The sequence below is a fragment of the Euprymna scolopes genome, chromosome 20 (assembly GCF_053919585.1).
Source record: "Euprymna scolopes isolate OS-2025 chromosome 20, ASM5391958v1, whole genome shotgun sequence".
Taxonomy (NCBI): Eukaryota; Metazoa; Mollusca; class Cephalopoda; order Sepiida; family Sepiolidae; genus Euprymna; species Euprymna scolopes.
Genome location: NC_136501.1, coordinates 64,375,764 through 64,389,999, shown reverse-complemented (window position 1 = coordinate 64,389,999; position 14,236 = coordinate 64,375,764). Strand labels below are relative to the sequence as shown.

Below are 14,236 nucleotides of genomic sequence, written 5' to 3'. Positions count from 1 at the left end.
AACGCCTTCGTGCTAACTGAGCAATGTTCACAAAATCATTATAAGTACAGTTGGAGCAATAGAAGCAAAGATCAGAAGATATATGAGAAAATAGATGGGTTTAACTCCAGTATTATCAAATAGGACAAATTAAAATTACTGCTCAAATCTACTGTAGCAGAATTCAAAGCTGGAAAGGTCAGATTCTAGATGATACTGGACGATTCCAAAGATATGGTGATAAAGACAGGAAGGAAGTGAAGAGTCCAAGATGCTATAAATGAGACTAAAAAAAACCTAGCTCTTAGAGAAATCATCAGACTTGCTTAAACAGGAAGATCTGGGCTGAAAATCATTCAAAGATGGTTCATGGCTTTTGTCAAAGATCACTAAGATCTAGTCATTCAGGAAAAAAGGAGCAGAGAGGAAAGTAAAGAGCTTGTAAAAAGAATCCAACATGCACAACAAGAACAATGGATGAATTGGAAAGAAGCTCTACATGTGGTTCTGGGTAAAACAAAATATCATATTGTAGTATAATAGCAAATGCTCACTGTATAATTATATACATGCAGGAGGAAAATTTTTGGATAAAAGCATGTTTTCACATAACTTAGACATGAAACACTCATTAAATATTCAGCTTTTTGGATTTTATTAAACAGTTCATTTAATTGAAACGCAATTCATATAACAAGGCTTCACATCAGTGACAGCAGCCAATACACAAAAATGTCATTGAGAGGAAGGCTCTGAATGATTCAACATTATTTACAGGCCAAAATGAAATATTTCTGCAAATTAAAAACAGTCAATGAAATATGATTATATATAAGTTGTTTCTTCAGTATCTTTCGTAGTTCGATCGTTTCAATACAAGCTTCTGCTACTGGTCTGGTAGCAACTTTCATTTTATTGGAAATGCCCCTATTATGTTTAATCTGTACAATTTCATTTTTACTGAACACTGATTTTATTTTTTGATCTTTCTTTCAACTCCAAGTTTAGGTGGCAAGAAATATTTTATTTATAAAATAAAATCCTTCAAAATCAGAAAACAAATATTTGCAAAAGAAAATTTTTTTTAAAAAGTAATCAACAAAAATCAGACAACAGATTAATACAATAGACTAATTTGCCTTATTCATATTTCTCAAAAATTCAGAAACGTAATAATTTGCCTTAATATGTTTTTACTTTTATAGTAGTAGATTTCGATCATAACAGAGTTGCCTCCCATGTTTCTCCCATGTTATATGAGAACTCAGAAACAAGATAGGAATGATCTAAAAATAACATGAAAATGTAGTTTAAGTTATACAATGAACTAGTACAACTGGGTGAAATAAATGTAAATGGTGTGTCATTTCATGTGCTCGTTTCTTAACAAATTAATTAGTTTTGTTAACTCAGAAAAACATGTAACTGAGTTTTTCATTTCTGATGAGGAAATAGAGAGAGGATTAGTGAATCCATTTCTGTGGAATGAGGACCAGATAATTAGAATGCATTTCAGTCACTTCATAAACAATTCAGACATTTTAATATTGTGTTAATAGTTGAAAATAAAGAATGATTTACTTTGCGATCTTTAAAAAATTTGCAAGAAATTTGGAAGCATTTAAACTGAAATAAAAAGTCATCAAAACTAACTTCAAGATTCTTAAAGCCTCAGGTAATAGAAAATTGAAAGTTTTGGAAGATATTTCCATCCGATAATTTTATAAATAGAGATTAAAACACATTAAAAAAATGAGTTATAGTTTCATAACAATATGGTTTAATCAATAATCAATGTGATGGCAACTTTCTGTTTAATAAGATAATAGCATTCTGCATCATCTGGAATTATTTCTCTGAATAGAGGCCTGGGCGAGTGATAAAGAGACCCAGGTTTACCCAGTTATGAGGGTCCCCTGCTCAGCCTTGCAGACAAAGTCCAACAGAAAGGCAAACCAATATGGTCAGAGCCAGTGCAGCTGCAGGAGTTGCCAGAAAAGTGTTGCAGTACTTCACCATTCTCCTATCAGGATTTCAAACCAGATTTTTTTTTTCGGAGTTTACTTCCTTAGTCCTTGCCATTTCCAAGGCATCCACAAGACAGTGAGGTTATTTGCTTATAGTTTTTGAAAATTTTTTTAAAATATTTCCAATTTTTCCAAAAGTAATAAAGATCCTCAGTATATTTATGGTTGTATCAAAATGAAAGTGAAATCCTTAAGTGATTTTTCTTAAAATCTCATCAAAATTGGAAATATTTTATAAATTTTCACTGTTATGGAATTTACGCTTCTTTTGTCTGGCTCTTTAAAACACGGTTACATATTTGCATTTAACTTTCAAAGTTATTTTTTATAAAAACAATTTATTAAAAAAAGCAAAAAAATAAAACAAAAGCAAAAAATAAAACAAAAGCAAAACAAACACAAAAAAGCATAACAAAATGAAAGTAAAAAGATTCACTGGTTGTTAGTAAATAAACTGTATTAAAAGTTAATTTCTCTGGTACATCATTAGGCTGTGTTATGAAAATTTGTTTTTGACTTATCAATTTATTTCATAAACATTAAACACAAATAACAGATAGTAGTGTAACACGATTGAATAAAAAAAAAACTTGTTTTTATTCTGCCATTTGCAAAACTGTCTCTCCTGGCAGTGGTAAACAACTTCATCTCTTTCGAGCAGGAGTTGCTTCCCTTGGTTGGCATCTAATAATTTTATAAATAGTGAATAAATTGTATATCAAATGTGTAACTCTACGAATTATAAAATCTGGAAAATACTTTTCTTTTTTTTTTTTTTACAATTATTAAATGGAACTAAATCATCCTTTATAATATATATAGTAACTTTTTTCCGTGTGTATGTTTGTCTCTGGCTAAACATCAGAAACTGCACAAGATACACTTAGAAGTCAGAGGAGATATAGAGAAAAAGAGTAACGGGAGTAGTCAGAGAGAAAATGTAGGAAAAGAGGAAGGGTTTAGTTAGATGGAGATGTAAGGGGACAGTCAGGAGGAGATACATGGATAGTGAGGGTAGTCAAATGAGCTTTAGGGTTAGAGACGGGTAGTCTCAGGGAGATACAGGGTCAGAGACAGGGTAGTCTCAGGGAGATACAGGGTTAGAGACAGGATAGTCTCAGGGAGATACAGGAGTTAGAGAGGGGGGGACAATCAGAGTGAGACATAGGGATAAACAGAAATTTTAAGAAATAGATATTACACACTTTTTTTTTAACTACATATTTTTGTTATCTCTGCATCTGGGCAACACTGTGCTTGTTAATCTTGCCAGTTTGAGTAATAAATTTTAAATTATTCTTTGGTGTACCTATTTACTTGCCCCTATGAGGGCAGAGTTGTACAAAATGTTTGATTTTAATGTTAGGAAAATCCAGATCTCCAAAACCAGGGCATTCTCGATTGAGAGAAAAATAAAAATTGCCTTGGCCTTGAAAAACTTCTTCCTCACTAACAGAGGACAGAATAGATGAAGTGTAGTATCAGAACAAATACTAACCTTTGATTATTTATTTGCTATGCAGTAAAAACTTTTAAATGTAACAAATTAGGCACAAAGTCATAAAAAAAAATGTGAGAAAAAGAGGGGTCATTTGTTATCCTTGATCCAAAAATATAAAATGTCTATCCTACTCTAAACTAGAATCATCTCAGTTACCACAATTATTCTCGGGGTCATCTCACTTTAAATATCTCCAGATTGTTGACAAATTTTATTTTTCGTAAATATCTTTATGCATAGAAATTGATTGGAGTGAAATGGGGAGGGGAGAAAAACAAATTAAAATCGCTTTCTAAATAATAAACCGCCTATTTTTTTTTTTTTTTCACTTTATTCAAAACTGAAAACAAGCAAGTCGTTGTCTAAATGGGAGTGGAATCCAAGTTGAAGAAAAAAGAAAACGGAGAGATGGACTTTGGAGAATGAGTAAGGTCCTTCCAAAATAAATGCAATTTGGAAGAGGCTGAGGACATAAATTGCAAATGGAGAGTGCACATCTTGGATTATTTTTATTAATAGAAGAGGATGTGGGCTCATTCATTCAACTAGCTAAGAGGCTAAACTTACCCGAATGGTTAGGGTCATGTTCAGGCAGGGAACACATACTCATACTTGCCTACTTTTAGTACTAACAAGGTCACTACTTGTATACACCTTTTTAAAAAACGAGGAGTGTAATCTTTTTCTATCACATCTGATCTTGACCTTCAGCTTGTGCTTGAAGAACACAATCAGTTCTTGATTCAGTAAAAGTTCAACCCCTTGGTCTTCTCTTAGGCACGATGTCCACACCACTGTTTGTGCTCTATGATAATTGTGAGAAATACCATTTGTATCTCCGTCCCACACTGACCCAATGTGATCAACTACATAAGATACTTTAAGGCAGGGGCTACTTGAGATCAATACGAGCTATCAGTGCTGGCATACGGCAGAACCACCAGAGTTGAGGTACTTGAAGAAAAAAGAGTTATTGAAATTACTTGTACATGACACCCAACTCCATTCAGAGTGGATTCTCTCTTTTAATGACTCAAACCGCTAGATGAACAGATTGTTACCAGCCCGTCTCATTAACTCCCTGTAGAGTTTCTTTGTAGAAGATGTAAAAAAGGAAGCCTATTGAGTACCGTGCAGCTCAGCACTTCCTGAAGAACCGTGATTCGCCTCTTAGTCTACAATGACCCTAAACTGAATGGTCGATAATGACGCTAGGAAAGGCACCACTGTCAAAGTTTGACTCAGAAAAGCCAGTCTGTTGGTTAATCGGGCATCCTCAAACGTTTTTCACTCTCTGATCCTAATCCAAATTTGAAATTCCAGAGATTGAACATTCATAAAAATTATGATTACATAAACATAAAAAGAGTGGTAATTACGGAGAATCATGGCTTTAAAAAAAAATTTTTTTTTTTTTTTAAATTAAATGCTAAAAAAAATAAAAATAAATAAATGTATGAAAATTGCTCGGATTGTAGCATGACTAACCAAGGTCTTTTTCTTTTATAAAGGAGGCGCCACTTATCAAGGCCTGGAGGCCACTTGAGGATAAGGGCTAATGAGTGCACAGTAGTCAATGGGAAAATGTTGCCGTAATCGTTAGTAGGGGGAATTGGACAAATTGCTCGGGAGCATCAACAACAAAATAACCAATATTGCTTGGGGGCATCAGCAAAAAAAAAATAACCATGTTGCCCGGGAGCATTAACAACAAGAGACTTAAAAAGTGTGTGTAACATCATTTCTCTCTCTACTTCACTCCATCTCATTCTCTATCTTTCTCGCTACCTCCTCGGCCATCCTTTACCTTCCTTCGTTTTAATATTTCAAAAACAAAAGTCTAAAGATATCACCCAAACTTTCAGTTTAAAATGTACTTCTTCCGGACAATGCCAACTTTCTTGTCCCCCCCCCCTCCTTCCAAACTACCCTCTGAACGTATAACGAGAATGTTACATATTATTGTACCTCTTTTTGGTATTTTCCCCTGGTGTCTATATGATAAGGGTTTCAACTGGTCAGTTCTTCTTTTCATGATGCATCTCATCAGCGTTTTTTTTAATTTTTTTTTTTTTTTTTAGATCATCACCATCTTGAATTCCCTCTTTGTGGCTGGTGCATCTGCATTGCGATGAAATGGGGGCTGCAGTTTTGCAATAGGAAGGAGCTTGTGCGAGTGCAAAGTTGTTTTCACCAAAAATGCTCAGCCTTAATCCACAATACAAAAAAAAAATATATATATATTTGTAAATTTATTATTATATTAAAATGAAAAAAACAACCATTAAAATTAAAAACAATAGAAATGGATAGTTAATTAATGAGAGGTTCTTTTTGCAAAGAAATATGCAAATTAGTTAACCTTATGACTGAGTGCATACATTTGATCAGTATATTAGAAGCTACTGCTTTTCTGCTGCGTGAATGTTAAATCAGTGTTTTTATTTCACTGTTAGAGTGGAAAATAGCATGATTTTGAATACAAAGAGAAAAGATAACAAGAGTTAGAAGTGGAGTAAGTTCAGGGAACTACTACCTTACTAACTAGCAGAGCATTACCACTGTAAGAGTCTATCAGGCATGTGTACACAGTGATGATGATGTATGGAAGTAAAACCTAGCAAGTGAAGGGCTGTAGATAAATGATATGAAGATGATATAATGGATACATAATGCGAGTCTTAAAGACATACTTAGATCTGATGACCTCAGATGAGGATTAAATCTGGACAGTATAGAGAGATGTGTGTAGAACAGGAGATTTCAATAGCATGTGCTATGTTGAAAGAATGGATGAGAGATCTTCAGTAGTAGATGTAGAACAGTTGAGATAGCAGGTTCAGATAAAAGAGAATGGCCAAGAAAAACATGGGAGGAAGTGATAAAGAAAGATGGACTTCAGCGAAGGAGGAAATAAATAAAAACCTGCCCAGAGATTAGTTTGGAAATCTATTTGGAAAAGTCATCCAACACATGCCAGCATGTAAAACACATGTTCAGTTGAATATTATGATGGTCTGTGCGTTTCTATATTGGTATAAATTAGTAGTACAAACATTTTAAAAATCCTATTCAAAACAAACTTAATTACAAAATTAAATCCACCAAAATGCATTTCGTTTCTTTGTGATCGAGTCAGCCATTTTATTTGGTTGTTGGTTGTTTTTGTTTTACGGCATATCAACCCTTTTCAGGTTATTTAATGCCGAATCCAGTGATTTTGAAGAAATTTTTTTTAATAGAATACATTATTTTTTCGAGTTGGTTTCTATTTAACCCAAGGTTGGGACCATAACAGAGTGGACCTGGCAGCAATGGAAATTCAAGGGTGGCTTCACACTCCCCAAAGCCTGCAAGCTGGGGTCTCACCATCAGATATTGTTTAAGGACCTCAGCCATTTTAATCTTTTGCCAATAAAATGAATGTACTTTGTGACCCTTTGCAATTTAAAAAAAATCCTGAAAAATTTTAACTGTCAAATAGAAAGTCACTTCAATGCAGCAAATCTTCATGCATTAAAACATTAGAACATATCGGAAGCTATTTGCATTCAATAATTTCAAAACAACAAAGTTATAGCTACACAAAAATTTGGTTCAATTTAACCATACAGACTTAGACACAGGATCAGTTTTTACTGTGGGGGAAAATCCAGCTCCCTAAAGAAGTAAACTGGGTTGTGGCAAAAATAGAAATTGTCTTACTATAAAAGAAATTCCCCTTCATTGGCAGAGAACAGAAAAGACGAAGCCGAATATTTTTTTTGCATAAGCACTATATTCAATCAAACATTTCTTCATTTATCCATCCATTTGTGGCCTATTTGCATTAAAACAATTACTATTTAATACAAGTTGTAAACCTTTTTAGTAGTGATGGGACGATTCCAAAATTTTTCCTGTTTCCAATTTTAAAAAATATTTCATAAATATTTAATTAGAGATTGGTTGTTTTTTTTTTTTTTTGTTTGTTTTTTTGTTGTAAATTTTCAAATTATTACCGGGAAATTTCCGCATACATGTTTCTCAAATGTTTTCCTTGTAATTGATTAAAAATTGTAAGACAAGATTTATTTTGATTTAAAATGAAGCCTGATTGTATCAGTTCATTGTTAGTGTACAACATGCTACTTGAAAGTTTTCATAAACAGTTGAAAATAGTCAACAATTGGTAGGTAAAATGAAAAAACGATATAAGAACAAACTATTAATAACGCCCCCTCCTATTGTTACGAACGAATTTTTAAATAATCATTTTACTATTGAGAATACCATTTTTAACATGGGTAGAACGTGGATATTGTTAACTATTATGTGCTTTCCTCGGGTGGAGGGCATATAATCATTTAGTGAATAGATGCTAAATGTTTGCAAAAGGAATAGGCAAGTTATCTCTTGATAAATGACCAATAAATAAAATAAATGTTAAATCTGTTACTGAGATTTATAACCCATTCTGTGGCCCTTCTCAGTCTTGTGTGTAAATGAACAACTAATCAAAAAACAATTTGTGCTTGTTTCATTTTTTATTGTCAAAAAAGAAAAAATGAAAAGAATCAGTTTGTAATCAAAAATTAGGTTATATTTTTCCGATTCCGATACCCCAAAAAGTTCCAATTTTTCCGATTCCAATTAATCGTTCCAACCCTACTTTTTAGGTTTGTGTAAATATCGATTCTGAGAACATTTTTTTTTTTATTCAAATTGATACTCTGATATTTCTTTTTATTAAATTAAATCGTTATTTCTATACTTGTCAAAACGTGGCTAAATCCTAATTTAAACATCATTAAACATTATTCAGTGATATGGATTCTTGATTTTCTTTTTTTTCTCTTTCCTAATTGATATTAGAATTAAAAATATTTTTTCCAATGAAATCTGTATTTTATATTCTTCCTAGGCAAAACACCAAAACACTGGTTCTGCTAGCCTAGATGAATAAATGCAAAAGTTTTTTCTAACTATCCTACATGTTAACATCAAAATGGGTTATACTTATTTAATTCTTTAGTACAACATAAAATTCTCAAATAACATATATATAGTAATCTGCAAACACCCACAGTTTAAGGTATTCCTAATTTGCATATTTATTTTTTAAACTAATATTTTCTAATATACATTTGTAATTTACATTGTCATATGTTCTTATATATACACACAGTTTTGTTGATAGCTGAATGATTGATGTTGCAAGAATGCTGAGAATAGATACTACATTTTGATCTTAGCCAAACGATAAAGAAACCATAAAAAAAATAATGTTTTTATGATTAGGCATTTTTATATTTTTTTATTTTTTATATTTTTTATTTTTTTAATCCTTTGAGAAGAGGCTTCATAATTTGTGTACTCAATCTTTTGCAGACTTATCCTCATCTTCATAGTTGTTTCACCACGTTTCGGCCAACTCATCCTCTAACCTTCTTCAGATGATTAACCATGACGGCATAGGAATGCTGAGTCTTGCAACTGTACCCCCAGTAATTACTGCCTTCCATAGTTGTTGTCTCATGTTTTAGCCAACTAATCCTCTGGCCTGCTTGGGTAGGATTGAAACCATTCTCTTCAGACAATGCTCACCAGGAACCATAGAGACTCAACACTGCGCCACTGTCCCGTGGCACAGTGGATAGAGACGCTTTATCTGAAGATAGTGGTTTCAATCCTACCCAAGCAGGCTACAGGATTAGTTGGCCAAAATGTGGTGAGACAGCAACTATGGAAGGCAGTAATTACTAGGGATACAGTTATAAGACTCAGCATTACTATCTCGTTGTGGTTAATCACCTGAAGAAGGCCAGAGGATGAGTTGGTCGCAACATGGTGAAACAATAACAACTATGAAGAGGAGGATGATAGTTCGCAAAAGAATGAATACACAGAAGAATAGGCATTTTTAAATGAATGAGAAAGGAAATCTGATTTAATCTATTATTATGCAAGGTGGTACGGTAAATGTGTCGCCCTAAAAAAAACAACACTACAACTTTATTGTACAACTTTGTTGTAAAAAATCAATTCAGGTAACTTGATTATGTTGTATAGCTCACATCTATTCAATGTAGTCGCCTTCACTCTCAATTACCGCCTCGATACGGGTCCAGAACTAAAAGCACGCCTTTTTCACAAGCGCTGGCCGGAACTCAGCGAATATGGCGGCGATCAGTCTGGTTTTGGTGTTGTGAGAAATCATATTGATATTGTTCTCGATGTATGACCAAACGAAGTAGTCCAGCGGGTTCAGGTCATGGAGGAGTGGAGCCAGTGAGAGAAAGCTACAAAGTCATAGCACTCCTTCTGAAGCCAAATTTGGATCTCTTTGGACACGGGCTGGCACAGAGTCCTGCTGCCATGCCCAGGGTCTGTCAGCAGCCACCTCATTGCACCAGGGGATCACCACACTCTTCTGCACATCTAGGTGCACTTTGTTGCCGACTTTCAAGCTGATTTTGAAAATGTGAGGTGGCATGATGTGGCCCTCACTTGAAACCACACCAAAGATTATAACTGTGGCCGGAAACTTTGTTTTCATCACTCTGAGTACATCCCTGTTATTCGTGGCAATCCAACAATCCATTTTGAGGGTGCTGGCTCGCTTATTGAATATTGTGTCCTTTTCAGACATGATAGAAGGATCCTATCATTCTTGAGATTTGTACACAACTGACCAACTAGTAGATGGTTGGCAACAAAAAAAAAAAAAGAAAGAAAACTGGTTTTTTTATCAAACGGAAATGGAATCATGTTGTCTTTTCTAGGGCAACAATTTTATTGCTTCACCCTGTATTATCTTTATATGAGGGTGGGTAGTATAGTATCGGTTCTGTTGTCATAAAACCATCCTCCGAGTAATTACCTCCTCTTTCTTTTTTTAAAGAAGTGGAAGTAATCATCCCAAGTATTATATCCTTCTTTTTAGGGGAGGCAGTAACATATGTTCTGTTGTCATGAGACCATCTCCTTTTTTTTTTAAAGAGAGGGAGAGTAGTGTAGTATCTTTTCTGTTACCATATCATCCTCCTAGGCATTATATTCTCCTTTTATAGGAGGCCTTTCTTAGCTATTGCCTCCTTTATTTTAGAGAGGTAGTGTAATATCTGTTACATTGTTATATAAAAAAATATGATGCTATAATACCATAGTAATTACCTACTCCTTTTTGGGGGAGGGCGTAGTATTTACAATAATACCATTATCCCAGATTCATAAAAATATACAAATGGAAGGAGAATATATATATATATATATATATATATATATATATAAAAAAAACTACTGCCATTATTTGCAGTTGAAAACCGTTTTTTCTATTCTTCTTTTTTTTTTCTAGAAGTAACTAAATTTGTTTTGAAAAATAAAACCTTGTACTTTCCTATATTATTAAAAACTGTAAGAAAAGTCGTAAAAAAATGAAATAAATAAAATAAAAAATAAATAAAATTGATAAATAACTAACCAGCAAGTATATATTACTTGTGGTGGGTGGTCTTAAACTTTCTCTAAAAAAAATGTACATATTGGGTTAGTTATCTCATATTTTGATTCCTGTCAGTAATACAATTTCAAATAAAGAGACTGCACGTTTATAAACAAGTCTGGAGATTGCATTTAATGTAGATGTTTATATAGGACCACTATATGAATTGGAAGCCAAGAGAGGAAATAAAGGATTGTAGAATGCTATTTTCAGTGTTAAAATTATTTTACATTAAATATTAGCAAATCAGTTTTAAATTGTTTTATTCACTTTTTAAAGGTGAATGACATTGTTATTCTACTGAAACTGAATGAATCAACGTTTATTTCTGAAAAAACGTTTTCCTATATTACTTTAATAACATTAACCTAAACTTTTCTATTCATTATTATAGAATTATTTTGTTTTTTACGATTACTCATAATTGCAATTTTCTTAGTGCCATTCTAAACTGTGATTATTCAACTTCAAATCTTTTCCAGGTCACATGATCAAATTAACCAATCAGATGCCCATTTTCATATGAGCTCACAAGTTATCACCAGTCAATAATATCTACGCAACTCTTAAAGCATATTACTTATATGAGAGGGAGTAATAAGGCAACATTTGAGAGAAATAAGGATAAATAAAGATCTAGCAAGAGAAATATTAGTTTAAAAGTCAATTTCTAAAAGCTGTTCAACACATGCTAGTTTTTTCTTCTGAAGACATTCATTGATCCAAACGGAACCAGTAAAACTCGCGTTTTTGATGATTTATTCCTGTGTTTAATTTGTTTCTCCCTTTTCTTTGTTCACAGATCCCGTCTCCATGGCATTTTATTTTATGACATACCGTGTATTTTATCATCACATGCAGTAGCATGTAAAACAGATGTTAGATGATACGATGATGATAGCTGATGATTTAAGCATTACTATATGCACCTTCCAGGAGGGAAAAGAATGTGGTGTACATGGAAAGTGTTGTGATAATATATTGTTAGAGTGTTCTATTTACTTTTTAAGGAAAAGATGTTATCTATTACTAAAACAGTAAATTTTTGCATGCTCAAGTATGTTTTAAAGTTAGCTGTAAACATGCGCTGCACAGTATGTTCTGTAGGTGCATATGAATGGATAATGTTGCAGTTGTAGATACTTGGCCAAAGGACGAGAGGTAAGGTGCAGAAAGCTGAAAATATCTCTGGCCAGAGTCCAATCACCCAAAATATATTTTCTTTGTTTGAAGAAGTAAGTGTCTCATTGAATGGGAAACTCCTGTTGGGACCCGATCTACTTGGAAAAAAAACAATGACCAAGATTATCTGCAGATAAGCCCTCATGAATCAGGGCCCTACATTCCAAGTGAAAGAGTCGCATTTGCGAGTGATTTTTCCAAGGTGGCGACTAGAAATAATGCAACACTTATCTTTTGGTGATTGTATTTCTTTCATCGACACTCTTTCGAAGCTCATTACTGAGTGAAAAATATGTTTTCAACTTTTTTTTTTTTTAAATGAGCAAAGTCAAATTATTTGAACAATAAAAGGTTTCGCAAAACAATATACTTTTTTTAACAAAGGCTGTTTAAAACAATATCTGCTGAAGAAATCCGAATGTTCATACGTTCAACTATCAACATAAAATTAAGTATATATTTAGAATTACATTTAAGGAAAAAAAACAGAAAAATCTTTATGATGTACATACTGGTCATAGAACGAAGATGTCATATTCTAAAAATCATGTAGGTTTGGCTAGTAACTTTTCTATTTAGCTAGCAAACGAAAATATTTAGTTGTCAAAGGTCAACTAAAGATAAATTTGTCCGTAGAGCCCTGTGAATGGAAACGGTTTGAATCTTATCTTTGATTGATCTCTAAAGTGATCAATCTGTAGGTGATTGAATATTGATCACACTAACAAAGCCCAGAATCAGTTATTGGTAAAAGGATTTCAAAAGATGAGAATAGGAAGCGATTAGAGCCCTCTTTCCTTCCAAAGAAGGAATAAGAAGGGGTTGCAGTTGAATGTTCGACATAAGCAGTCAACTGTTTTGGAGAGCTGGAAAGCAGTTCAGCAGATCTACCTCTGCAGGCAGATTGGATCCTTTGGGGCTATCAGCCAAAAAACTGTGCAATGAGACTTTAGTCTTTCGGTATGGCCAGTCAAAAATCTGCAAATCAACGTTGAAAAGAAGCGTACCACTTGTAATATCTAAACATTATCTGTTTATAAATTAAGCTTGTGGTTTTTGTTTTGGAGGAAGAATTGGATCGGACAACAACCTTGGACTGGCACAACAAGTTGAATAATCATGGTCAGTGCAGTAAATGCACAAGGCTGTGTTCATATAAGAACTGAATTTTCGCTACCAACCTTGTGTTGATTTTTTAAAACAAAATGATAGATCAACCTGCTCTAATGTGCGCTGCTATGGTGGTTCTCTCTTGATTTTCTGGACAGCTGATATAATATGTGGAACATCTAACCCCAAAAGACGGACTGTGTCTCAAGCAGAATATGCTGTCAAATTGCAGGTGTTTAAACTGGGATAATGTGACATGTAATTGATTTTGAGTTTCACAAATTTAACAATGTTGAGAAATACTGCCCTCGAATCAGCTTTATCATTTAATTTTGTACATTAATGTTCAACTCCAACTCTCTTATTATTCCTCCTTTGAAGGAGAGGAGGGCTCTAACTGCTTCCTCTTCTCATCTTTTGAAATCTTTTTACCAAAGAATCTCACAATGTTGTCGCATGTGACTGGAGAAAATGTTACACTTCTACTTACTGATGTATAAACCAGGTTCTTTTTGATTGCTGCTAAACCCACTCAGACACTAACGTCACAAAAAAATATCACAGATAACATGACTTTGTGTGACAAAGAGAGGGACAGATAATTTGTCGCACTACAACCTGTCACATTGTGCACACTTTCATTAGGGACTTATATACCATACATTACGCCCATGTAATCCCTCTAGCCACCTACCTAGAAAATGCTGCTGTCAAACCTGACATAGTTATATGGAATAAGTCAGAGACAGTGGCAACCTTGGTTGAAGTGAGTGCCCCTAAAGATAGATGTCTGAACAGAGCTGAAAGGGGGAAACAGACCAAATATCGAGGTCTCATGTATGATATGAAAAGAAACTGGAATCTTGGGGAAATATCAATCATACCAGTTATTATAGGTGCCATAGGGCTTATAAAGAAGAACCTGGAGTCCTACCTAACTAATATTCCTGGTGA

General features: G+C 33.7%; 1 protein-coding gene across 15 annotated transcripts in view; it reads right to left on the bottom strand.

Annotated features, from left to right (window-relative positions):
* Nucleotides 1-14,236, bottom strand: part of LOC145241450 (mitogen-activated protein kinase kinase kinase 15-like) — a 391,615-nt gene that overhangs the window by 247,287 nt on the left and 130,092 nt on the right. Inside the window, exon 3 of one of the 15 annotated variants that reach the window (XM_080104419.1) lies at nt 5,476-5,715. The exons of the other annotated variants lie outside the window; for them this stretch is intronic. Within the exon in view, the coding sequence (XP_079960545.1) occupies nt 5,476-5,554 (79 nt within the window). The 5' untranslated portion in view covers nt 5,555-5,715. The remainder of the gene's footprint in view (nt 1-5,475; nt 5,716-14,236) is intronic. 15 annotated transcript variants of the gene reach the window in all.